This window comes from Trichosurus vulpecula, chromosome 2, assembly GCF_011100635.1.
Source record: "Trichosurus vulpecula isolate mTriVul1 chromosome 2, mTriVul1.pri, whole genome shotgun sequence".
NCBI classification, from domain to species: Eukaryota; Metazoa; Chordata; class Mammalia; order Diprotodontia; family Phalangeridae; genus Trichosurus; species Trichosurus vulpecula.
In genome coordinates this window covers 21,252,368-21,275,946 of record NC_050574.1, presented here as the reverse complement: position 1 = coordinate 21,275,946, position 23,579 = coordinate 21,252,368, and the positions used below count along the sequence as shown (strand labels likewise).

Below are 23,579 nucleotides of genomic sequence, written 5' to 3'. Positions count from 1 at the left end.
CACTGTGTTATCTCATGGCAAACTACTCATATGTACATTAAGCTTCCAGATATATATAAATGTAGCAAATCAGAGTGGACACTGCATGTGAGGCCGCAAAACAAGAAGCTCGACCTTGACAACATTGAACAAGATACGTTTGAAACACAAAACAAAACAAAACAAAAAACAAACCTGAAACTTCAACTGAAAAGAGGGTGAATGAATCCCAAAGGAAACCACATGTCTGGGTCACTGTGAAAGGGCATCCAACACACCAAGATGGCTCCTGCAGCCACTGTCAAGAAGCTGTAGCTAATCAGCTAATTTATTAGAATACATCTCCGCGTTTCACCTTGGGATGCTGGCGGCATGGAGACTAACACACAATTAATAAAATGCTGAACTGAAAAACTCATGACATCTTAAAAAAAAAGATTAAAAATCACCAAACTCTCTTTTCTTTGGGAGAATGGGAAATAACAGGATAAGGGGGGAGGAAAGCAGAATTAGTTTAACAGTCACCATTTCAGATCCCAAAGGAAAAAAAGATATGTGAAATGAGGGATGGAAGAGGTGGCAGTCCAGTGTTCTTAATTCCCCCTAGATTTTGAGGTGGACTCGCTCCATTAAAAATTTAGGAGAAAATGTGTGCACAGCAGGTCAAGACATTCTGACGGTATCATCAGATTAGCCCCCAAAGGCCTTGTCCCTGACTGGCCACTTTTGAATGTGAATGAGTTAGCCGAGGAACATCTACCACTAAGCAGCTGAGGGTTAAGGCAGGCATGGAATGACGGATAAGAAAAGCAAAAAACTCTTTCAACAGAAACAACCCCCTAAGCCCAACTGAAATCCAGGCTATTAACACATGGGGATAAAGAAGCTGGAATCGCCCCTGAGGCAGGTTTTAATCCAGAACTGAAGTGGAGAGAAGAACTCTCCCCAGGAGTGTTGCTGGTTTCTGCGTCAGAACATTGGCTTTTCTTCCTGCGGCTCCCAGTGGCCTGAGCCCTGGGCATGTCATGTATTCCTTAAAAGCCTGAACGATTAACTACAAGTCCATCTACCATGGTCCAAGAGAGTCTCATGACATGGCCACCACAAAGAACAGTTTAAACGGCAGAGACATAGCCCTCAAGAGTTTGAGAGAAAAAGAACGGAACAAGTTTTGCACCAGTGGAAAACATGGCCAGCAGATGCAGACATCCCCTGGACCTCCCCAACCCTTGGTTTCAGTAAAAGTGCATTATATGAGCAAAATGATACAGATGGAGGGAGGTGATCCTATATAGCTTTGCTTCAAAAAGCTGTATCACCTGACTTTTTTATTGCCCAGAGATGAAAGATAAGCCACAAAAGGCTTTCCGAGTCTGATCTGGGTTATCCCATATGGGGCAGCTGCTCCTGAGTCAAAAAATGCCATGTTGCCCACCATCCATTCAGCTTATTAAATCCAAGGTCCTGATTCACCCCAATGTAGTCCACACCTATGGCAATAAGGCTGTTCCCAAGGAATGTGGGAGTGGCAATTTAAGTCTACCCTTTAAAATTCCAATGTGTTGGTATTTTAATTGTGTAATCTATCTCAAAAAAAAAAAAACCAGAACTCAAACACACAACCTATCTTTCAAATACTAAGTTGTCTGAATTATATATATATATATATGTGTATATATATATATATATATAATATGTGCATGTACACACAAACGCACACACATATGTTTGGATTACATATATATATGTGTGTGTGTGTATACACACACAGGCACAGGCACACATGCACACACGTGCACACAGCCACCCACCCACCCACCCACACACGTACGTTTTTGGTACCAAATCCCACATTGTTTATGAAACTTTAAGGGGAAGTCCTGGAAAATTAGTTCATTTAACATATCAAATGTGTGTGCTAAATTCTTGAGCCTACACCTACACACACACACACACACACACACACACACACACACACACCCACCCCCTATCTTATCCCTCAGAGAAAGAGCATGAACAACCATTAACACCAAGGCAAATAAAAGTAGATTTAATTCCTGCAGCCCTGGTGTGAAGGGAAGAGGTTTGTTCAGTGGATGTCTGCACCATTGGCCAAGCACACTCCCAAAATCAAACCAAACCAAAATTACAATCAAGGAAAAACATGGAGAAATAGCTTGTGACGTTATCCCTGCAAACCCTGTGATGCTCACTGCTGCCATCAAATCAAATTCCAAGCTTTTGCCCATTTTAAATTAGTAACACCCATCTTTTCCCTTTAGTTAAAGGGATAATTTTATATATATATATATTTTTTTATTAAAAAATCAACTCTTGTCAATAGCTGGTAGGAATTCACGATTAGTGATGTGGCTGGAAAAAAATATATCAGAATAGTAGTTTGTGGAAGAAAAAAATGGTTGTTTCTGTTTTAAAATTATTATATTTACAGACTTAAAAAGCCATGCTGCAGAACTGAGCTCTCTGTCAAATTATGAAGATTTCCTACAATGTATTAAAATAAAAGTAGATTTTTATTATAGTTCTTGGGTTCCAAACTCATATGCCACCACCTATCTGCAATCCTGGTGTCTTTGTTTGTTTGTTTTTAAGGAATATTTCGAACGGTCTCTGCACGCACAGTGACGGGTGTGAGCTGGATTCTAGCACCTACTGTGAAATCAAGGAAGGAAAAGAAAACATGAAACCAAACGCCAAGATTGCAGGCAAGTTTTCTGAACGTTCTGCCTAGTCCAGGACTCACTCAGCTCCTGAGGAGGCTGTCATGCAGGGAGACCTGAATCAGCCCGGAGGCATCCTCTCTACCAATGAACGCTAGGATGCTGGGAAGTCTTCAGTTGCGGGTTTTTTTTTTTAAATAGATGAAGAAATCTTCAGAAGATATTCTCTTTGCTTTTGCAGCTCCTATTGTATGTAAAAAATCCCATCTCTTCCCCCATGACATGGGGCTTCTGCTGTTACAAATAAATAACTTCTTATAACTGCTTGTCACCTTCTTTCTTCAGTCGACTAAAAGAGAGAGAGACGACATCTTAGCCTTTGGCCCAGGTAGGCTATGTGGGGACCTTACAAGAGACTGGAGCTGGCCTGGAGTTCAGAGAGTCAAGATTCTACAAGATGACTTCTCCAGCACAGAAAACCCCAGGCCTTACTCAGGGGACCTTTTTGTCTTCTACCTTCCTGAGCCCATGAGGCACTAGGGAGTGCCCACTGGCATAAGATTTCCCACCATGCAATGAATGCTAGTGGGAGCCAAGCAGACATAAAAGCCTCCTAGTTAACTGCCAATCAGGTCAACAGTAAGCATTTGCAATGTTAATTCCATGCAAGCCAATGAAGTGCAGGGGTCGTGAGGGTGGGAGTGGGGGAATCCATTAAAAACAGAAGACCCCTTTTAATTAAGAAAACAGGAACTTAATGTTCTACTGCTTTTACTCTAAGCTCTGTATAGGGTTTAGGGTGGGTGGGTGAGTGGGGGAATCCTGGGTGCTCTTCAAAGGCTCAAAGCCAGGAAAGGAGCTGGCAGCAGAATTCAGCTTGGCTAACTCGGGGAGGTGGGACTATGAGCAGCATCAGCTTAGAAAGACACGAGGTCCTCCTCACCTGTAATAATCTTCCTGACTTGGTAAGTGTCCTCCATGCATGTGGGGGTGGCCATGCAGCCACTGCTGCTCCATGGCCAGTCTCTGCAGCTCAGCAGACTGAGCATGCATGGCCTGTAGCTGGTGAGCAGCTGACATCGGAGGTGGGATGGCACCAGGCAGGTCACGTGGATACGGGGTACCTGCCACAGAAGGACAGTCAGTTACTTTTTTATGTCTCCGACATTCTTGTACCAGCACAGTGCATGGCTCACAGTTGGTAAATGCTTGTTGACTGTTCCATTTGAAGGGACAAAATGGTCAGTGGAAATAAAACCACTGCTGCTTTAACAGTTAAGACTGTTAAAGCTTTCAAGTCAATGCTAAGTGATGGGAATTAAAAAAAAAAAAAAAAGGGCAAAAGCCACCCCTGCTTTCAAGGAACACACAATTTAATAGGGAAAACAAAATAAAAACAACTGTGTACAAGCAAGATACACACATGATAAATAGGAGATAATTAAAGAGAGAAGGAACTAGCATTAAGGGGGACAGGCAAAGACTTAGCACAGAAGGTGGGAGTTGAGCTGAGAGAAGACTGGAGATAGGGAGAATTCCAGACACAGTGGACAGGCAGTGTCACTAAGTCACAGACTACACGGAAGACAGTAAGATGTAAAAGACTGGAAATATAGCAAAAGGCCAAATTAGGAAGGGCTTTAAAGTCCAGAAGAGGATCTAATATTTAATCCCAGAGGCAAGAGGGAAGCACTGAAGTTGAACAGGCGGGTGTGACGTGATCAGACCCAGACCTGGGGCTGAGCAGGTGGAGGAGGAGATTTGAGGTAGGGAGGCCAATCAGAAGTGAGGTGATGAAGGTCTGTTCCAGAAGGGGGCATATACAAGAAGTGTTAGGAAGGTAGAATGACAGAATTTGACAACTCACTGGCTATGGAGGAATGAGAGACAGTGAGGAGTCAAAGGTGAAAGTGAGGTTGCAAATCTGGGTGGCTGGGAAGATGACACGGCCCTCCACAGTAATAGGAAAGTTAGAAAGAAAGAGAGATTTGGAGGGAAAGAGAGCAAGCTCAGTTTTAGAGATGCTGAGTTCAAGATGTTCAAAAGGCAGCTAGGAGATGGACAATGGAGATCAGAGGGGTTAGGGCTGGACAAATAGATCTGAGAATCATTTGTACAGAGATAACTGATTCCATGGAAGCTAAGATCAATCAATGAAATAACATAAAGAAAGAAAGCCTATAAAAGTAAAGTATGGATTTTTTAAGGTGGTTTAGTAAGTCCACCTTCTTCAGACCCTGCAAAAAAGTATTCTTTAAGACCACTGGAATCCCTTCTCCTGATGTTGTAGAGTGCCTCCCTTGCCCTGACAGGGCTACCAGAGTCTTACAAGATAGGGGAGCTGTTCACGATATACAGGATCATCATAACTACTCCCATATTCTTACTGAACATGAATATAAAATCAGTCAAGGTCAGCCAAAAGGAGAACCCCAGAACTCAAACCTTGTGATTCTACCTCCTAGTATCATCAGTGTGTCCCACCTATCAGTAAAAGCCTTTTGCAAACACATACAGATGAGAGTTCTCACCGAAAACTGGATGTCGAAGCATCTCATGCTCATGGGGTGGCTGTCCGAGCAGAGGGTTAGGGAGGGTGCCAGGGGGATAAGGGAACCGGGCCAGGTGAGGGCCAGCTGCCAAGGGGTCTACCAGTGGGTGTACAGGACCTGCTGAACCTGGAAAATGGAGAAAAAACAGAAGGAAATATGTCTTATTAGCACTGAAACTCAATCAACATTTGTTTTTGTTATTTTTATGACATGTAATAATAAGGAGCATTTGCAGATCGGCCTTTTGTTACAACTCTCTGGAGTTAACCCCTCTAAACCCATTCCTTGGTCACTCCTGTTGGAAGTGAGATCTGCTTGCCCAACAGCCTTAACTGCTAATGCAACACTAACTTCTGAGTTCATTCAGTTAGGGGAATTATGGAGGAAGGAGGAATATCAGAGTTGCAGGGAGAATAGGAGAGAAAACCCCTTCTTCAGTAGGAGCTCCCTTCTGGGTCTCTGGCGCATCCACCACCAGGGGGGATGGTTTATCTGAGCTGGGCTTGGCAGGTGCCCGTCTGCGTGGGGAGGGGTTGAGTCCGTGAGAAGAAGCCTCTGGTTCAAACACCTGGATCACCAGAGTCCCCTACAGCCCAGTTCCAGCTGCTTCCCAAGCCCTCCCTCAGGTGACTGAGGTCTGACACCTCCCAACCTAGGCCATCCTTTTTGTCAGTCCATTCAGCTTCTTTCTGGTGTGACACCAGAAGGCCTGCTGTCTCTCGTGTTTGAATCTTATCTTGGCTACAACTCAAGGCACTGGACAGACCTCTTCTTCATGGAATGGGGCTAAGGTGACCCTTAAGGAACATGACATGACCAGAATGTCTAGCAAGCTGGTGGTCACCTTGGGAAAAATTTCAGGCATCTATCCCACTTCCTTGGTCCGCACAGACCCTGGTGCCTCTCCTTCCTGGGCAAACTGGAATGCAGCTTTATGTGTTCCTCTCTGTCTCTCTTGCTAGCTCAGCCTGGGGAAGGCACATGCCATAAAGATGAGCTTTATACATAGTGACCTAGCAGAGCACAACAAACAAGAGGTACTCAGGAGCCAGACCCTATCTGGGGATCAGTTCAGCCCCACTGTGCTCACCAGGGCTGTCTCTGGAAAGGCTCTGGTTAGTTTCTTTGGTCTCTCCTGGTTGTGCACAGGGGCAAGGTGGGCTGCTCCTTTCTCTCTCTTTCCCCACTGTCTGTCTCCCCTGCCATTGCTTGTCTCTTCCAATCAGGTCTCCCCCACCACACCCTCCACCCCCGCACTGTGTACTGCCCTAAGTCAAGCACCAACCCCCTTTCAGTTTCCATGGTACTTGTGACTGAAAAGGTTTCCCAGAATTCAGTCTGTTGTCTTCAAATCCCACCCGGGTCTCTAATGACTCCTGTACGTTGTGGCCATCTATTGACTTTCTGGTCTACAAAAAGTCCTTTTCCTATTCTGACTTTACAAGTCCTGGTTAGCCTGCAGGAAAAAGGCTAACATCTCCCACTCTACTGTGATCAGCAAGTTAATAACCCAGTGAGTTCCCTCCAAGCTTTCCCTGGGATTTAGGACAGACAAACTATTCCATTTCATTCCTAGTTCTACCAAGATCCCTACTCTAAAGATACCTTGGCCCAACCCCAAGCCCAGCTCTGCATCTAAAATCACCCTCTCCTCTGATTATCCTGTCTTTATCTTGTTCGTACATAGTCGTTTTCACATGGTCTCTCTCTTAAGGCTGTGAACTCTTTGAAAGCAGGACCCATCTTCTGCCTTCTTTGCATTCTCCAGGGCCTAGGCCACACTTTCACTTACAATATTTGTGTTGTATTTGTGTAAGCTGCCAAGAGGGTGGCGGCCGGCCTGAACGTCCCATCTTCCCCATGCTTACGCTCAGTGCTCTGCGCAGAGTAGGCGTTTCAATCATGTCAGGTTTGGGGCAGGGGTCAGAACTGGAGGACACTACCATACTACTAATTTGGCAGCTGAGGGAACACTTAGACCCGTGAAATCACAGATCCCTGGAGTACACAAGTCCCATCTGTTGTACCTGCAAATGGTCACCTAATGACCCCTCAAGAGCCCTAGCAAACCTGCAACAACTGACTACCAAGCTTAGTTCTTAGAATTTCTTCCACTGGCGGCTGTGGGGCAGGAAATCCTGTAATACTAGGACAGGGCACAAGTCTCCCTTACCCCCCAGAATATAGGGATTTCCATCCTGGAGATGCAGGGCTCTGATTTCCAAACCTCATCTCTTTTGGACTACAGGTCACTTTGTTGTTGCCAGCCTCTCCAACTTTCACCCCCATCTCAGAGTGGCCATGGAGCAATTCAAATGGACCAGGCCACTCAAAAGAAAAGACTCAAATATACCAAAATAAAGAGCTGTATATATGACCGGGATTCTTGCCACTAATGTTGCTGAATGGGGTGGGAGTGACGTCTTCTCTGCAACTAGTAAAGCATCTGTTCGTTAGCACACACCCTTCAGCGCTTCCTGAGTGTTCTGTTTTTCTAGAATAGTTTCTTAAAGTGGGGGCCCTTGAACTTAAAAAAATATGTATTTTGATAGTTGTTTCCATATAATTGGTTTCCTTGGCAATCCTATGTATATTTTATTTTATGCATTTAAAATCTTACTCTGCGAAGGAGTCTGGAGACTTCACCAGACACTGCCCAAGGGGCCCAGGCCACACACAAGCTACACCCTTGCTCTAGAGTATCTGAGGACGCACAATCACGGCCAGGGGAAGCTGGAAGGGACCATCTAGTCCAGCTTCATTTCACAGATGAGGAATTTGAGGATCCTCAAAGTGACTTGTCCATTGAGGCAGCTGTACACAAAGTGTACAAAGTGCCAGGCTGAGACTCAGGAAGAGCCGAGTTCAAATCAGACCTCAGATACTTCCTAGCTGTGTGATCTTGGGTGAGTCATTTAACCTTTGTCAGCCTCGGTTTCTGGTCTCTACCTTGCAGGGTCATTGGGAGGATCAAATGAGAAAATTATAAAACACTGAGCACTGTTCCTGACACACAGTAGGTGCTCTATGTACGCATACTCCTTTCCGCATGTCACACAGTGCCAGAGCTGAGCTTTGAGCCTCTTCCTCAAGACTGCCTGGCTGCAGGCAAGGGAGAGTCCCTCTACAGGCCTCTGCTCAGGAGCCGAGCCAAGGGTCAAGGCCCTCTTGCTTCTGTCCTTGCATCTCCTGGCCCAGAGACTGGGAATGGGGGTGGAGGAGGCCCGAGGCATGGGGATTTAGAAAGCCATCCACACACATGCCTATTACCAGCAGAGCAGGGCTGGAGAACACAGCCCTGGGGCTCTCTGTAACCTCATGTATTGGTTTAAACCAAGGATCCGTTCTTTCACAAAGCAAAGGTAAAAAGCCAGCTGAGGCGAGGAAGCAGAGCTCTTTGAAGGGCAGCCGGCGTCTTGAGCGCTTCCACATGACTGATGCCCCTGTTCAGTTCTCTTCAGCCCTGGCTCCTCTGCTTGGTCTGGCTGGCCGGCCCTGCCCTGCACTGCCACAACAACTTTCTATCAAGTGTGTATGGACTCTGAGTTGGGAGCATTCCCCAAAGCCCCCTTTCCCCATCAACAGCTCAGGAAGAAGGCCCGTTACATAATAGCAGCTTCAGCAGCTCCAAGACCCTCTCGTTGTCACAACCCAGTTTTGTCCTTAGAGACTATATCTGTCTCTTTACAACTTTTACCCAGCGCTCCCCATTCTATTCTTCCATCTGGCAAGCCTTGGGGTCAGTTCTCGCGTGCATCTTGCCTCATCCCTTGGCCTCCTGGGTATGCGGGACTGCCGGGCCCTTGGCTCACTCTCCTAGGCTATGGCCCCATAGGGGGCCCTTGAGGAAGGATTTCAGAGCATGGGGCCAATTTCTCCTTTGGCGCACCAGCTCTGTCAGATAGCAGGTATATTGTTCAAGCAGGCCTAGGAATCTGGCCACCCAAAGCCAACATCTGAGGGCCTTGAAAGGCCCTTTTTCAGTTTCTGACTCTCTCAGAGGTCAATTCACTTTCCCCACCCACTGGCTCTCCCTGCTCTTTGTCCCCTCAGAGGCTCACCTTGATGTAAAGGATCCTGCTGATGGAGATGAAGATGCGAGTGTATGTGTGAGTGCTGATGGTGATGGGGGGTCACATTAAACATCTGGAGCCGTGCCAGGGGGTCATTAGTCAGCGAGGCCATCCGCTCAGCATGGATTCTCTCGGCTGCCAGTCTATCAGGGTAGCTCATTTCAGGCCGCAGCTGGGGACCAGCCAGGGCAAGTCTCTCCCTCTCCAGGGGGTTCAGCCCCGGGTGGAAGGAAGCAAAAGGGTGAGGTCCTGCAGTAGGGGGTATTGTGAGGGCACCATGCCGAGCAAAATGCTCCATGGGGTTGGTGGCTGGGTGCAGGGCATCCAACTCGGGAGGCTTCACCTCAAACCCTGGCTTCATCCTCTCCCGGAGCTCGCGTTCCCGGATCTCCCGTTCCCGGATCTCTCGCTCTCGGAGTTCCCGCTCCCGGATTGTGGGATCCACATTGTAGAGGCCAGGCATGTGATAGGCCAGGAGGGGATCAGTGGGGTTGAGGGGAACAAAGAAAGGATGATTGCGGTTGGTAGGTGACATCACATGGGGCCGCGCATATTCACTGAGAGTCCGAAGTGCGGGTGTGTCAGGCCCGATGTAGGGGGGGACAGCAGCGATAGTGGTTGGGGGTGGTTCAAAGGATGGTCGCATGTGGGCAGGTCCGCTAAGCTGAGAGTCGCTAAGTCGGCTTTCATGGGAGGAGCTGGATGCCTTCTGCTACAGGAAAAGGGAGGAGGACGTTAATTGACATAAAAAACTTCAACTGGAGTGAGCACAAAACCAGACCAACCACAGAGAGCAATGGGGATCCTCGCCCAGGAACACGCTCTGCATGCTCTCATACGCATTTGGGAGCTTCCTTGAGAGCCAGACAGCATGCCCTGGGAGCCAGAATGGCAAGTGCCAAGCCTGGGCCTGTCAGCCTCTGGTCCAGTCAAGGAAAGTCACTGAGGGAAATAAGGAGGGCACCAAAGAGGGAAGTGGGGACAAACCCTACCCTGGGGTCATGGGCACAGAAGAAAGCAGAGGAGAATCTCTTGTGATGGTCACTCTGCCTCAGCGTACCATGCTTCACCCCCTTTCAACCTGTAACAGCCCCCTAAACCATGCTACTAATGAAATCAGAAATGATTTGGGGATAAATAGACTGAAAGTCTATATGACTGATGAAAATCTATTCTTCTAGGTTCTCCCCAAATAATCATAAGGATGCTGATAATCACTGCCATTTAGGGAATGCTTTTTCAGGTCTACAAAGCACCTGGCCTACATGCTCTCATCCGCACCTCACAACGATCCTGTGACGGAGGAACCCCACACTTATTATCCCCACTTTACGAATGAGTCAATCACATGCTCGTCAGCAGTGGGCTGTGAACGCAGACCTCCACGATTCCAAGTCCAGAATTCTCTCCGCTAGGTCACCTGGCTCTGTAGGCTGCTAGCCCTGGGACGTGGGCCCTCTGCACACGGGCCTCATCCCAGTGGTCATCTCCCCTGCCCTCTCAGGCCGGCTGGGGATTTCTCAGAAGGACAAAGACTCACCGCGGCTCTCTCTGCTTCTCGTTCTCGCTCCCGTTCACGCTCTCGCTCTTTTTCTTTCTCCTTTTCTCGTTCCCTCTCTTCTCGCGCCTTCTGTTCTGCCTCTCGTTTGGCCTTTTCAATTGCCTCCTCCCTCTTCTTGGCAAGTTTGGATCCCGACAGGGGCATGAAGTAAAGGTCAGTTCGTGCACATGAGTTGTAGCCCCGGTCCAAGTGTTTGTAGAATCTGGAAGGGACCAAAGACTCCTTAGAGAAGAGAATAGAAGTGTCTGTGAAGGAGGATTTCTCCAGGATTCAGGGCAGGACCAGAACTCGCTGACAAAGAGAATGTGTCATCCTCCCCTTAGCTTATCTAAGAAGCCACGAGATCCATGCCTGGCCGGGGGAGCTGTGGCCAGCCTGGGCATGTCGCAGCTCAGGATGTCTACCTGGTGAGAAGGGCTGAGGTGAAATGGTTTAAGCAAAGCTTTCTCAGTGCTGACCTTGACCTGGTAAAGCAACAGAACCCTCCCTCCTAGCAGGTGCCCTTACCTTGCAGACTGGCTGGCGTGGCTTGGTGTGTCCACTACAGTGGGTTCAGGGGAAGGGCTTCGGGGTGGGGGAGGGGGACTTTCAGGCTCCTCTGTTTCATCAGGTGCCTCCTCCTTGATCTGGATGGGTGGGATGGTGCAGGAGGTCACTACAGGGACACTTCCACTAGAGGTCCCAGGCGTGGAACAGGATGGCTGGGATGGAGCACTTGGCCCGGATGGGGGGGTGGAGGTGGAAGGGCAGGATGGAGGAGTGATGGGAGGGGGCCCCCCAGGCACAAAGGGGTGCTGAGAAAATGGAGGCTGGGGGGGGACCTGGTGAAGGCCTGAGGGGGGATGGCTGGCTACTGGTGGGAGGCTCTGGCTTTGAGTCAGAACTGGGGGCTGAGCTGGAGATGACTGAAGCGGCTGACTCTGGGGCATCAGCTGTAAAGGAGGTGGGTGAGCTGAGGGGGGGTGATGTGTGGACAGTGAACTCAGGGGCTTCAAAGCAGGAGGAGGGGGCAGGTTGGAGTTCATGGAGAACGGAGAAGGTCCTGAGAGATGTGGTGGGTGCTTGTGGGATTGTGGGGTGGGCAGCTGTGGGATAGGGGTCGTGGGAGGGGGTTTGATATGAGGCATTGCCATAGGTGCAGGAGGAAGTGGCTGTTCTCTTGGGGGCTGAGGAGGCTGTAGGGACGGCTGGGAGGCTTGAACCTGTAATGAGCCATGAGGATGGGCAGAAGCTTGTGTTGCTGGGAGTGGAACCTGAGACTGAGAAGACTGAGGGGCAAGGGGGAAAGGTTGTGGCGGTCCTGGGTGTGGCAAGAGAGGCTGTGCCTGCAGGCTATGAGGTCCAGGGGGCACCTGGCCATGAAGGGGAGGCTGTGGATGAGACTGGGATGAGGCAGCAGCCTGTGGCTGATTCTGTGCTACGCTCAAGGGCTGCAAAGGTGGGTGTGGGGAAGGAAGTCTTTGTGGATGCAGAGCTGGGGCCTGTTGGATATGGGAGTGGGCTGGAGATGGAATGGGGGCCTGAGGCTGGCCGGGTGGCTGAGCTACTGATGGTGAAACCTGAGGGGGGGCTGATGCAGCACTGGCCACTGTCGGTACTGGAGTCGGGAGCTGAGTTGCCCCTGGAGGAGTGGAGGGGGCAGCCTGGGCAGGGCCGCCAGAAGCCTGCACCACTTGCTGTTGGGCAGAGGAGTCTGAGTCACTCTCATTGTCCTGAGGGCTGGGGATGCTGGGGGACGTGCTGCGATTGTCTTGGTCAATGTCCTTGGGATCACTGCTCCCTTCATCATTAACACTGCGACTGTCCGAACTCTCTCCTTCTCCCTCGCCTTCCGATGGAGAGTTGGGCCGGCTGATCTCCTACAGGGCAAAGAGAAAAGGGAGGTGACGTCCTTCCTGATGACTGCTCCCCACGCTGCCAGGAGCTGCTCAAGATCACTACACCAAATTCCTGTCTTAGGGCAGACCTGGCTGGCCCTGGGAGTGTGTGCTCCTCAGCTAGTTCCCAGCCTGTTATGCTGGGCTGTATTCCCAAGACCACCCACCTTGGGGTCAATCTACTAGGGGAGGGAACTGCTCTAGAAGGCACTACTTCTCAAACTGATGCTCAAAACACATTTTTACCAGTTTGCAAAAATTTTACTACCCCAAATCCTTACTATTAACTTAAAAATGGACTCTTCGCTTTCTTCCTCTACCTTGCATCCTGGTCTTTTCATTCCTGGCTCCCTGAGCTGCCAGGCTGAGGCTGGGGGTTAATTTACTGGTCACCCATATTCCCTGGGCTGGAAAACAGTGCTCTAAGTGATGGAAGCAGATGATGTGGGGGGCCTCCCTGGATGTCACTACCAGCAAGCCTGAATGCTTCTCAGGCAGGATGCAGGGGTGAGTCTGTTCTCTGAGAAAGCAGCCAGCAGAGAGGAGGGCCCAAGCTCACCCCAGAGGCCTCACCTGGGGGCTGTGGGTTTTGGACTTCTTGGCACTGGTCCTCTCGGGCTCCTCAGTATCTGATGTTGCCTTTTCTCGCTGACGTTTGGTGCTCTTGAGAGGTGAAGATGCTTCTTCCTTTATCTTCTATTAACAAGAACCATGCAAATGAGATGAGACATCAGGGATTGAGTATATCTTTTGTTTCATCATTTTAATAAAATAGAAGGTAAATCCAAATGGACTCTCAGGGTAGGGGATGCATTAAGGCACATCTTGGCTTGACAGGAGGAGAAAGCTCTCTTCCAGGGCTCTCCCAAATGCAGTGGATGGCCATAGCCCCTCTGCTGTAAGTCTTCCAACTAAAGACTGAATGAGCACTTTGGGGATATGTTGTTGAGGGGATTAATGTTCAGGCCCAGACCCCTTAGGTCCCTTCCTGTTCTGAGTCTCTGTGACCCTCATGGGGGGATTTCAGGCAGGAGGACACCCTCAGATGGTCTACATTGAGGTGGCAGAGAGAATGCTGAGTTTGGGGAATACCTAGGAGCCCAGTTTAGTTGGAAACGAATGAAGGGGAGTAATATGAACTAAGGCATCACTACCATCATCACCATTATCATCATCATCACCACCATCACCACCATCATCACCATCACCACTATCAGCACCACCATAGCATCATCACCACCATCACCACCACCATCATCACCATCACCATCACCACTATCACCATCATCACCATCACCATCACCATCACCATCATCCATCATCATCATTACCACTATCACCATCACCATCATCATCACCGTCACCATCATCACCATCACCATCATCATCACCACTATCAGCATCATCATCATCACCAGCACCACTATCACCATTACCATCACCACTATCAGTACCATCACCACCATCATCACCATCATCCACCATCACCACTATCAGCACCATCACCATCACCATCATCACTATCATCCATCATCATCACCACCACTATCGCCACCACCATCACCATCACATTCACATTCGCACGAATGAGGAAAGCAGCAGGGCAGAGTGGCAACAGCACCCCACTGAGTCAAAGATGGAGATTCAAATCCTAGCTTTATCACTTGATAACTATGTGGCTTTGAGCAAGTCACTCAACTCTCTGGGCCTCCAATGCCTCATTTCCAAAATGAGAGTACTGGACTAGACGGCCTCCAATTCTCTTCTGGTTTTCACTCTTTGATCCTATGCTCCCCTAAAAGGATCTTTGACAGGGGATCTTAAAGACAAGGTTGGGGAGTGTCTGCTTAATCCCAGAGGCAACAGGAAACCACCAAAGGTTTTTAAGAAGAAGAGTAACACTAGTTCATTATTTGATAAAGTTAGGTTGGAGCATCACTTTGGCTATTTTGGCAACTGTGTGAAGAATTTTTGGAAAGAAGAGAGATTAAACTGATGAGGCCTAGACTTGAACTTTTCACCTACAACAGAAATTACTGATAGGATTGGGGCACAAGCATCTGGCCACAGCTACCTCCTACTCCCCCAAGGACCACCAGGGAAGGCAAGATAGGGGACCTCCAGACTGTTGGCAGGGATCACACCTCCATCAGAACTCACCTTTGTCGATTTCTTCACAGAATCTGCTTTACTGTCATTGCTTGAGGTGCTGGCAGCACTAGGAGAGTTACGGCCACTAGATCGGATGTCTTCGTTGATGGGTGAGGCTCTACCATCAGGGCTAGCAGGTTGCTTCTTACGGCCACTACGTAGTGTAGACATCTAGCATTCCCCAAAACAAACCCCAAAGACACTATTAAGGTTAGAGTGACCTTGCAGTCCCTGCTAGACTCTGTTTTACTGAAGTGACCATGAAACTCTCAGAGAGCAGTCAGTAAAGACAGTGTTTGTTAACCGAACAAATTACTATCTCTGTCTTGCTAAGAAACCCCTATCACCCTGGGGGGAAAGGGAAAAGTGGTTATACCATACACAGAAATTTTACAGATAGGGAAATGTACATTGGGAGACAAGTACCCTAAGAGATATTTCATATAGAAATAAGAAATATAGCGCTTTTTCTCCCCTTCTGTTTCCACGTTGTGAAATAACATTCTCTCAAGCTCATCTAAATTAAGGTTAAAAAATGGAAAGCTATGGAGCAATGAGTCTTTCTCATTCTGTTCTAGAAGGCCCAACAGGGTTTATACTGAAATCATGGTATTTTTGAGCTCTGAAGAAAAGCATCAGATCCAACAGATTTTACTCAATGGTGTCTGCTAAAAAGGAGACTGCCAGGAAGACAGTAAGCTCTCCTCCAGCTCAAGTGCCGTGAGCACAACCAGCCACACCAATCATTTAAGGCCTCACAACAGTACTTTTGTTTTCAATTTCTATGGAGCTTTAGTGAAGTTCCCTGTGCTTCTTCCATGGTTGCATGGATGTCAAGCCATGGGCCTCATTCAAGCTAGAAGGGAAGCCTGACAGGACCACACCAAGACAAGGGAGCAGGGAAAGGCAGTGTTCAGTGCCGACCAGGGTAAAAGCATGCCACCTTGAAGGCAGAGGCTTGGAAGAAGAAGTCATAATGACAGGACCAGACGAGAGGACCTACTAGCTTTCCTTGTGAATGTCCTTGCCACAATCTGAACCCAAAAGATAAGAAAGGAAGGCAGACATAAGGACAGGAAAAAAAAAACACACGTCAAAAGTCTTCAAAAATGTATAGAGAAACAAACCCCCCCCAGTGCAAAAAAAAAAAAAAAAAAGTGGGGGTGGGGTGGGGAAGGGAACTTGTCACACTACCTAGGGAAGAGGCTGATTCTTAGAAGGAAGGCTAGAGAGGTAATGACCGGGGAAAACAGCCTTGGGCGGGAAGCCAAGACCAACCAGTGCTTTTCTCTCAGCTATTTCCATCACTGAGCAAGTCATTTAACTTTTAGGAGCTTCTTAAAGTTTCCCCATGTGTCAAATGGAGTCTTTTTCAAGCCTGGCTTCCAAGAAAGGCCGTGAGAATGCCTCTTCTTCCCTGCTACAGATGTGGAGGGCCACTGATGTGGACTTGGGTGGATGTATTTGGCTAGTCTGCTGAACTGTATCCCCTTCTTTCTCTTATTATTCTGTTATAAAAAATTATTCTCTAAGAAGGATACATTTGGAGATAAAGGGGCTACAATGTTATCACCTAGATAGGAATATCTTTTTCTGTGGATTCTAGTGTTATTCCTTCGTGTCTTCTAGGCCTTTGAGCATCCTGATGGCACTGAAGGTTAAGAAAGTGCCTTGTGAGCCTTGAAGCACTACAGAAGCACGCTCTAGCATAAGAATGATGAATAATGAAATGGCATGTTCACACTGCCCAAGTGGATGGTAACCATCACAGGGAACCTGTGACAGAGGTCAAGGCAGACAAATGTTTCTGAGAGACTTCCTGCCCAGGCAGAGCCCTGGAGGTAGCCCAGACACTGGAGATGGTGGGGCAGGGGAATGATGCCATGTCCTCAGGCCGTACCGAGCCGCGACTGCGTCGGGTCCTCATGCTATGCTTTCCGCTGAGCCCATCCTCTTCCTCTTTGACGGGTTTGAACATAAAGGGTGGCGGGTCCACTGGCTTCTCAATCGGGGGGAGCTCACCGTACTTCTTGAAGTGAATCCGACAGTCAGTGCACAAGAGGATGTTTTCTCGGCCGCCGTGGTGCCAGTCTTTGGAGGCTTCACAAAGGGTTGGGGGAAGGAGTGAAAGAGAAGTCAGTATGTTCCTGAACAACGAGGCTTACTAGAAGGAATGGCCACCCGGAAGCAGTATGCTTTGATAGAGAGTCAATATCCCAAATACCACATCTGCTTGGGCTGCGGTCTCACTGGGACATGATCAAACATTCCAGGATCCAGGACTGGCCTATTTCTGGGCTCAGAAGAGACACTTACAAGTGACTACCAGAGCCTTTTGTGTCTGCGAGGTGTGTGGTACCCCATGCAAGCACATGTCGCACATGCCACCTTTCCTGCCCACCTCCTCCAGGCTCTACCTGCCCCCCGCCGCCTCCAACCCCCCAACGAAGCCCTTTAGCATCACGCCCACAGGTTATGGGCAGGTTCGCTGTATCTGGCATTCAGAGTGCTATACTGTTCTGCTAAACAGAAAGTGATTATCATAAAAGAATTAATATGGGCAAGGAGTTTGTTGTATTCATTCCTCAACTTTCTCACTTATGTTGCAATTCAAAGTCAGAATAAATTATTGCCCCCTGCAGGCTTCAACTGTTACAATATCACTTATTTCAATTCATCAAATTTTAAAACCTTAACAGCGCCTGAGACCATCCTAGGCTAGTAAATCTGCCCAAAAAAAGTCTTAGCCAGAACAAAGCAGGGTGCAACATCTGTCACGCAGCACATACTGGTGGTGAAGCAGTGACGACAAGCGTAACCCTTCAGCTCCTGCTCGCTGTCTTCGCTGTCAAAATCATCTTCACTGGCGGAGCTCAAGTCCACTGAAGAAAGCAAGCAGCACACGGTTGAGCCAGGGAGAGGGGAGAAAAGAAGTGTTCAGATTAGCATTTCCCCACTGGCTGAAACGAAGCTGTTTCTTCTAAGAGCTGGATTCTCAGCTGTGCCCGGTGAGGCTGAGCAGGCAGCCAGCTCCTCTGCCCTTTGCTCTCCTCTTACGGTAAGATAGAACAGGCTCAGTCTAGGGGGAAGCCCACCCAAGATGATGGAGGCTACATGGGGCAGAGCCAGGAATTGTTTCTCAGCTGGCTATCTTTGGACAATCACAGTGCCTTAGTTCCTGAATGTGGGTAGGGGCCCAAGGCTCCAAGACACACATGTTAACAGTGGGAGGGCTTGCCTAAGGGCTGAAGCAGGAGTCCAACCTGCAAAGTGGTCTCTTGCCTCTCTGGTGTCCCCTACAGCATCACCTGGATGAGAACATCTATTCTTGTTCTGATGAAGAATGTGAAGAGGGCCAGGCAGCAGCAGGCTATGTGTGTGAGGGATTTAAATAGGTACTTTGCTCATGTGGGTAAAATGTCATGGCCTAGAACACAAATGTCAAATGTGGGGCTTGTATCAGGCTATTAAAATGCGTCCTGGACTGTGGTCAATAAGATGACTTTGGTTGGCCACTTCTTTGTGGAGTTAGAACAAGTCAGTCAAATCGTCTTATGCTAGTACTCTCAAAAGAAAAGTGTACTGTCAAGTGGTAAGAACTGTAAGCCTGACTACAGCAGACCCTATGAGTGCTCCTCAGCCAATCCAATGCTCATGGACTAAGAGAACGTGGGGGCTGGAAGGGCCAATGAGTAATCCTGGAAACTTTCTAATCCTAATACTTCCCATTTTCCTGAGGACAGAGGAATAGTGATCCAATTCAAAAACATGCCGAACACACATACACTCCCCTGGTCAGAGAGAGGGCTGAGAAGGGCCCTTAACTTCTATGTCCCATTTCCTGCTCTCCCCACCCCAATCCTGCCAAATATTAGCCAGGGATTCTGGCCTTTACTTACAGAATTCACTGGAGGGGGGTCTGGAGGGAGTATTGACTGGAGTAGAAGCTGTTCGAGTTTTAATCCTCCTAAATACAGCCTGCCTGCGGTGCCTCCGGTGGGCCCGGGAACTAGCAGCTTCTGGGGTTTTCTTCCAATAGTAATAAAAGGTGATTAACTCTCCCTGCAAAAGAGAAGAGCTGGGTATCAGTCAGGACTATGGTGGAGGAACACCTCTTCAAGTAGTTTCCTCTTTCTGTTGGAAACAGAAAATATGGTTTAATAATGGCTCCATAATGCCATGGCAACTACTTTTCTTAAGGCAAGGAGGAGCCCTAAGTAGAGAGGGCACATGTGTGCTATCTCCAGTCTCCTTAATATAACTTCTTCCTGGTCTCTGACCCAAAACATGTCTGATATGTATACAAAGGGGGTCAGGTTAGAGTTTGTTTCTGTCGTTTTGAGGAAGAGTTGTCCTTTTCACATTGTCAGTTAACAAACCAACCCTGAGTTCTGGCTATCAGCTTGTCCCCTGAGGCCACGGGATCTAAGGCAGTCGTGAGGATCAAAGGAAATCCAGGGGCTTCCAGAAACACTTCTAAACAAAGCATGAAGTTGGGGAGTGAGAGGGGAGAAGACACTTGAACCCGACTCTCATATGAACGGTTGTTAAAGGAAGCAAGACTATCTGTACAAAAGCACTGCTGGGAGCTGAAATCAGTCAATCAATGAACACTGATTAAGGAGCTCACAATCTAATGGGGAAGAGCACAAGCAAACAAGCCACCTAAGGGATAATTAGGAAATAATTAAGAGAGGGAAGGCACAAAGGCCTCCTGAGGAAGATAGGGTTTTTGTTAGGAAGTCCGGAGGCAGAGTTGAGGAGGAAGTGCATTCCAGATAGGAGGGAAAACCAAAGAGAATGCCTAGGGCTGAGTGTTTCCTTTGGGGAATAGCCAGGAGGCCAGTGTCACTGGACTGAAGAGTATGTGGCAGGGAAGAAGACTGGAAAGGCAGGAGAGGGCTAGGTTATAAAGGGCTCTGAATGCCAAACAGGACTTTATATTTGATTCTAGAGGCAATAGGGAGCCACTGGAGTTTACTGAGGAGGAGAGTGACATGGTCAGAGTTGTGCTTTAGGAAAATCACTTGGGTGACTAAATGGAGAAGGCCTGGAGGGAAAGGGAATGAGACAGGCAGAGCCTCCAGCAGGCTATTGCAATAGTACAGGTGTGAGATAAGCAGGGTCTGCATCAGAGCGGTGGTAGTGTCAGAGGAGAGAAGGGGGCGTATTGGAGAGATGTTGCAAAAATGAAATTGAATGACACTGGCCACAGATTATGGGTGTGAGAGATAGTAAGGAGTTGAGGAGGACACCTAGGCTAGGAACCTGAGGAATGGGGAGGCTAGTGTTTGCCTGCTACAGTGATAGGAAAAGGGGGGTGGTTTAGGGGGAAAGATTGTGAGTTCAGTTTCGGACATGCTGAATTTAAGATGTGTACTAGACATTTCATCTGAGAAGTATAAAAGGCAATTGGAGATGCAAGAGTGGAGGTTTGGGGTGGATAGGTAAATTTGAGAATCATTTGCATGGAGATGAAAAATTTTTACCTCCATGAGCAGATGAGATCGCTAGGTAGTATAGTACAGAGACAGGGCCCAGGATAGAACTTTGTGGGACACCTATGGTTGGGATAAGAAGGAAAAAAGGGCATGATCTTAGGAGCCAGCAAAGGAGATTGAGAAGTAGTTTTTTAAGCAGGAGAACAAGGAGAGAGCAGAGTCCTGGAAACCTAAAGAGAAAATGGTATCAAGTAGAAGAGAGTGATTAATAGTATCAAAAGCTGCAGAGAAGTCATGAAGAATTAGGACTGAGAAAAGATCATTGGGCTCATGTTTTGTCCAACCATTCTGGAGAACAATCTGGAATTATGCCTAAAGGGCTACAAAATCAGGGATACCTTTTGACCCAGCAATACCATTCCTAAGCCTGTATCTCAAAGAGATCAAAGAAAAGGGAAAAGACCTATTTGTATAAAAATATTTATAGCAGCTCCTTTTGTGGTAGCAAAAAATTGGAAACTGAGGGGATGCCCATCAACTGGAATGGCTGAATAAATTGTGGCATATAATTATGATGGAATATTATTCTGCTTTAAGAAATGATGAGCAGGATGGTTTCAGAAAAACCTAAGCAGACCTATATGAACTGATGCAAAGTGAAGTGAGCAGAACCAGGAGAACTGTATATACTAATAGCAATATTGTAATGACGATCAACTACGAAATACTTAGCTTCTTTAATCAAGACAATGATCCAAGACAATTCTAAAGGACCTATGATGAAAAATGTTATCCACCTCCAGAGGGAGAAACTGATTGCAGATTGAAGCCTATTTTTTAAACTTTCTTTATGTTCATTGCTTTTTATTTTTATTTTTAATTTTTGCAACATAGCTAATATAGAGATGTTTTACATGAAAGCTGCATCTCTCTAATCAAAGGTGATTTAGAGCATTTTTATATGACTATAGATAGCTTTAATTTCTTCCCCTGAAAACTGCCTGTTCATACATCCTTTGACCATTTATCAATCGGGGAATGACTTGTATTCTTGTAAATTTGACTCAGTTCTGTATATATTTTAGAAATGAGGCCTTTATCAGAGATACTAGTTGTAAAACATATATAACTGATATAGTTTTTGCCTTCCTAATGGGTGGGGGATGAGTGGGAGGGACAGAATCTGGAACTCAACATTTTTTAAAAAGGAATGTTAAAAATAAATAAAAAATTAAAATGAAGTGGTTTGTAACACACACACACACACACACGCAGAATTTGGATGGATTCATTTCAGAGAGTGATGAAACATCTTACCCACCTCCTGACAGAGAGGTGAAGAATTCAACAGTATAGAATGAGTCTTTTTTTTTTTTGGATGTGGCCACTGTCAAAACCATACATGTTTATAACAGGGTTTACATGCTTTTGTTCTCAACTGGGGTAAGGCAAAGGGGAAAGGGGAAAGGGTTGCAATAGGAAGGAGAAAAGGTAAATTTTTTTGCTGAATGGAAAAAATAAAATTAAGAAAAAGTAACACTAAAGTATGTTCTTTCCATACATTCCTAGGAAAACCAAACACCTGGGGCAACAGCAAGCTTCTAAGATGTTAGCTCAAACAAGACAAAGCATGAGGAAAAACAAAGCATGAGAATCTCCTAGAAGGAATCTGGTTAATTTGACTTAATCTTTCAAATAAGCAGTTTATTGAAACAAATCACCAGGACAGGGGGTATGGAGGAAATTACTTTAGTGGAACAAATACTGCCATTAGTGAAGTGAGTGAAGTGTATATATTAGCAGGAAGAGGCAAATAGTTGGATTTAGTGAAAAACAGTACAAGGCAATCAAACCCAACTAAAATTTTCATTTGGAATCAGAAAGCCAATATAAATCTAGTAGTTAAATACCCCATACCTCAAAGAATTAGCCTAAAAGAGGACTTGGGCTTGGCTATCTAAAAGACAAATGAGAAACCTAGGGAACTGTGAAGAGGCTAAGACAGACAAGAACTCTGAGCCACCTTCTTTACAGTTTTTAAATCTTGTTAGGTCTTGGAGGTTTTGGCCTTCTCCAGCCTAGATGCTGTCATTTTTTATTTTATACATGGAAGGGAAACAAACCAGTCGTTTGGGGGCAAAAAAGAATAAGAATAAATGCAATTACCACCAAAAAGAAGGAATCTTTTTGTAGACACTATGAGTAACCAATTAGCACATGACTTCTGGAACACCTCTGTCAACCAACCTACGGTGGGCTGTTTTAAAAGAGAAATAGTGAATGGACTTGGGATCCCACTGGCATAGGAAGCTACCTCTTAGTAGCCACTCTTCTACTGATACAGGTTGACACTCTCTTTGCAATTTAAGAGTCTTAGAGAGGTTCCCAAAGTAACCTGGGGCCCGGTTAAGTAATTTATAGCTTTGGTCTCACAGTCAGTATATGTCAGAGGTCTGACATCTTAAGCTCCAAACATAGCTCTCTAAAAGATAGCTATCTTGAAATATATACAAAATACATATGTGCACATATACACTGTACATATACCGCCCCCCCAACAGTGTTGAAGTATATGGCTTTTCCTTTGATTTTTAAAAATTTATTTATTTTCAGTTTTCAACATTCATTTCCGTAAGTTTTAAATTTTCTCCCTCTCTCTCCCCCCTCCTTCCCCAAGATGGCATGCAATCTGATATGCACTCTACACATACATTCCTATTAAACATATTTTTATATTAGTCATGTTGCACAGAAGAATTATAACGAATGGGAGAAACTATGAGAAAGGAAACAAAACAAAACAAAACAAAACAAAACAGAAAAGAGTCTGCTTCACTCTACATTCTGACTCCACAGTTCTTTCTCTGGATGCAGATGGCATTTTCCATCATGAGCCTTTTGGAAAAATTTTAGATCCTTGAATTGCTGAGAAGAGCTAGGTCTATCAAAATAAGTTATTGCACACTGTGGCTGTTACTGTGTACAATGTTCTCCTGGTTCTGCTCACTTTACTTAGCATCAGTTCATATAAGTCCTTCCAGGCTTTCCCAAAGTCCACCATCATTTCTTATGGAGCAATAGCAGTCCATTACATTCATATACCACAACTTGTTCAGCCATTCCCCACTTGATGGGTATTCCCTCAATTTCTAGTTCTTGGCCATCAAAAAAGGAGTTGCTATAAATATTTTTGTACATGTGGGACCTTTTCCCATTTTTATGATCTCTTTGGGATACAGCCCTAGAAATGGTATTGCTGGGTCA

At 46.7% G+C, this 23,579-nt stretch overlaps 1 protein-coding gene across 5 annotated transcripts in view; it reads right to left on the bottom strand.

The window, feature by feature from the left end:
• Positions 1 to 1,815: 1,815 nt before the first annotated feature.
• The window catches only part of RERE (arginine-glutamic acid dipeptide repeats), a 591,056-nt gene continuing 569,292 nt past the window's right edge, over positions 1,816 to 23,579 (bottom strand). For 4 of the 5 annotated variants that reach the window (XM_036742474.1, XM_036742476.1, XM_036742478.1 and 1 more), the window contains 11 exons: positions 18,774 to 18,936; positions 17,664 to 17,756; positions 16,775 to 16,974; positions 14,884 to 15,045; positions 13,297 to 13,419; positions 11,354 to 12,705; positions 10,826 to 11,048; positions 9,274 to 9,997; positions 5,192 to 5,338; positions 3,604 to 3,784; positions 1,816 to 3,009 (listed from right to left, as the gene is read on the bottom strand). In XM_036742474.1, the coding sequence (XP_036598369.1) occupies positions 2,976 to 3,009; positions 3,604 to 3,784; positions 5,192 to 5,338; positions 9,274 to 9,997; positions 10,826 to 11,048; positions 11,354 to 12,705; positions 13,297 to 13,419; positions 14,884 to 15,045; positions 16,775 to 16,974; positions 17,664 to 17,756; positions 18,774 to 18,936 (3,402 nt within the window). In that variant the 3' untranslated portion in view covers positions 1,816 to 2,975. The remainder of the gene's footprint in view (positions 3,010 to 3,603; positions 3,785 to 5,191; positions 5,339 to 9,273; positions 9,998 to 10,825; positions 11,049 to 11,353; positions 12,706 to 13,296; positions 13,420 to 14,883; positions 15,046 to 16,774; positions 16,975 to 17,663; positions 17,757 to 18,773; positions 18,937 to 23,579) is intronic. The other variant, XM_036742475.1, reaches the window with a different exon arrangement.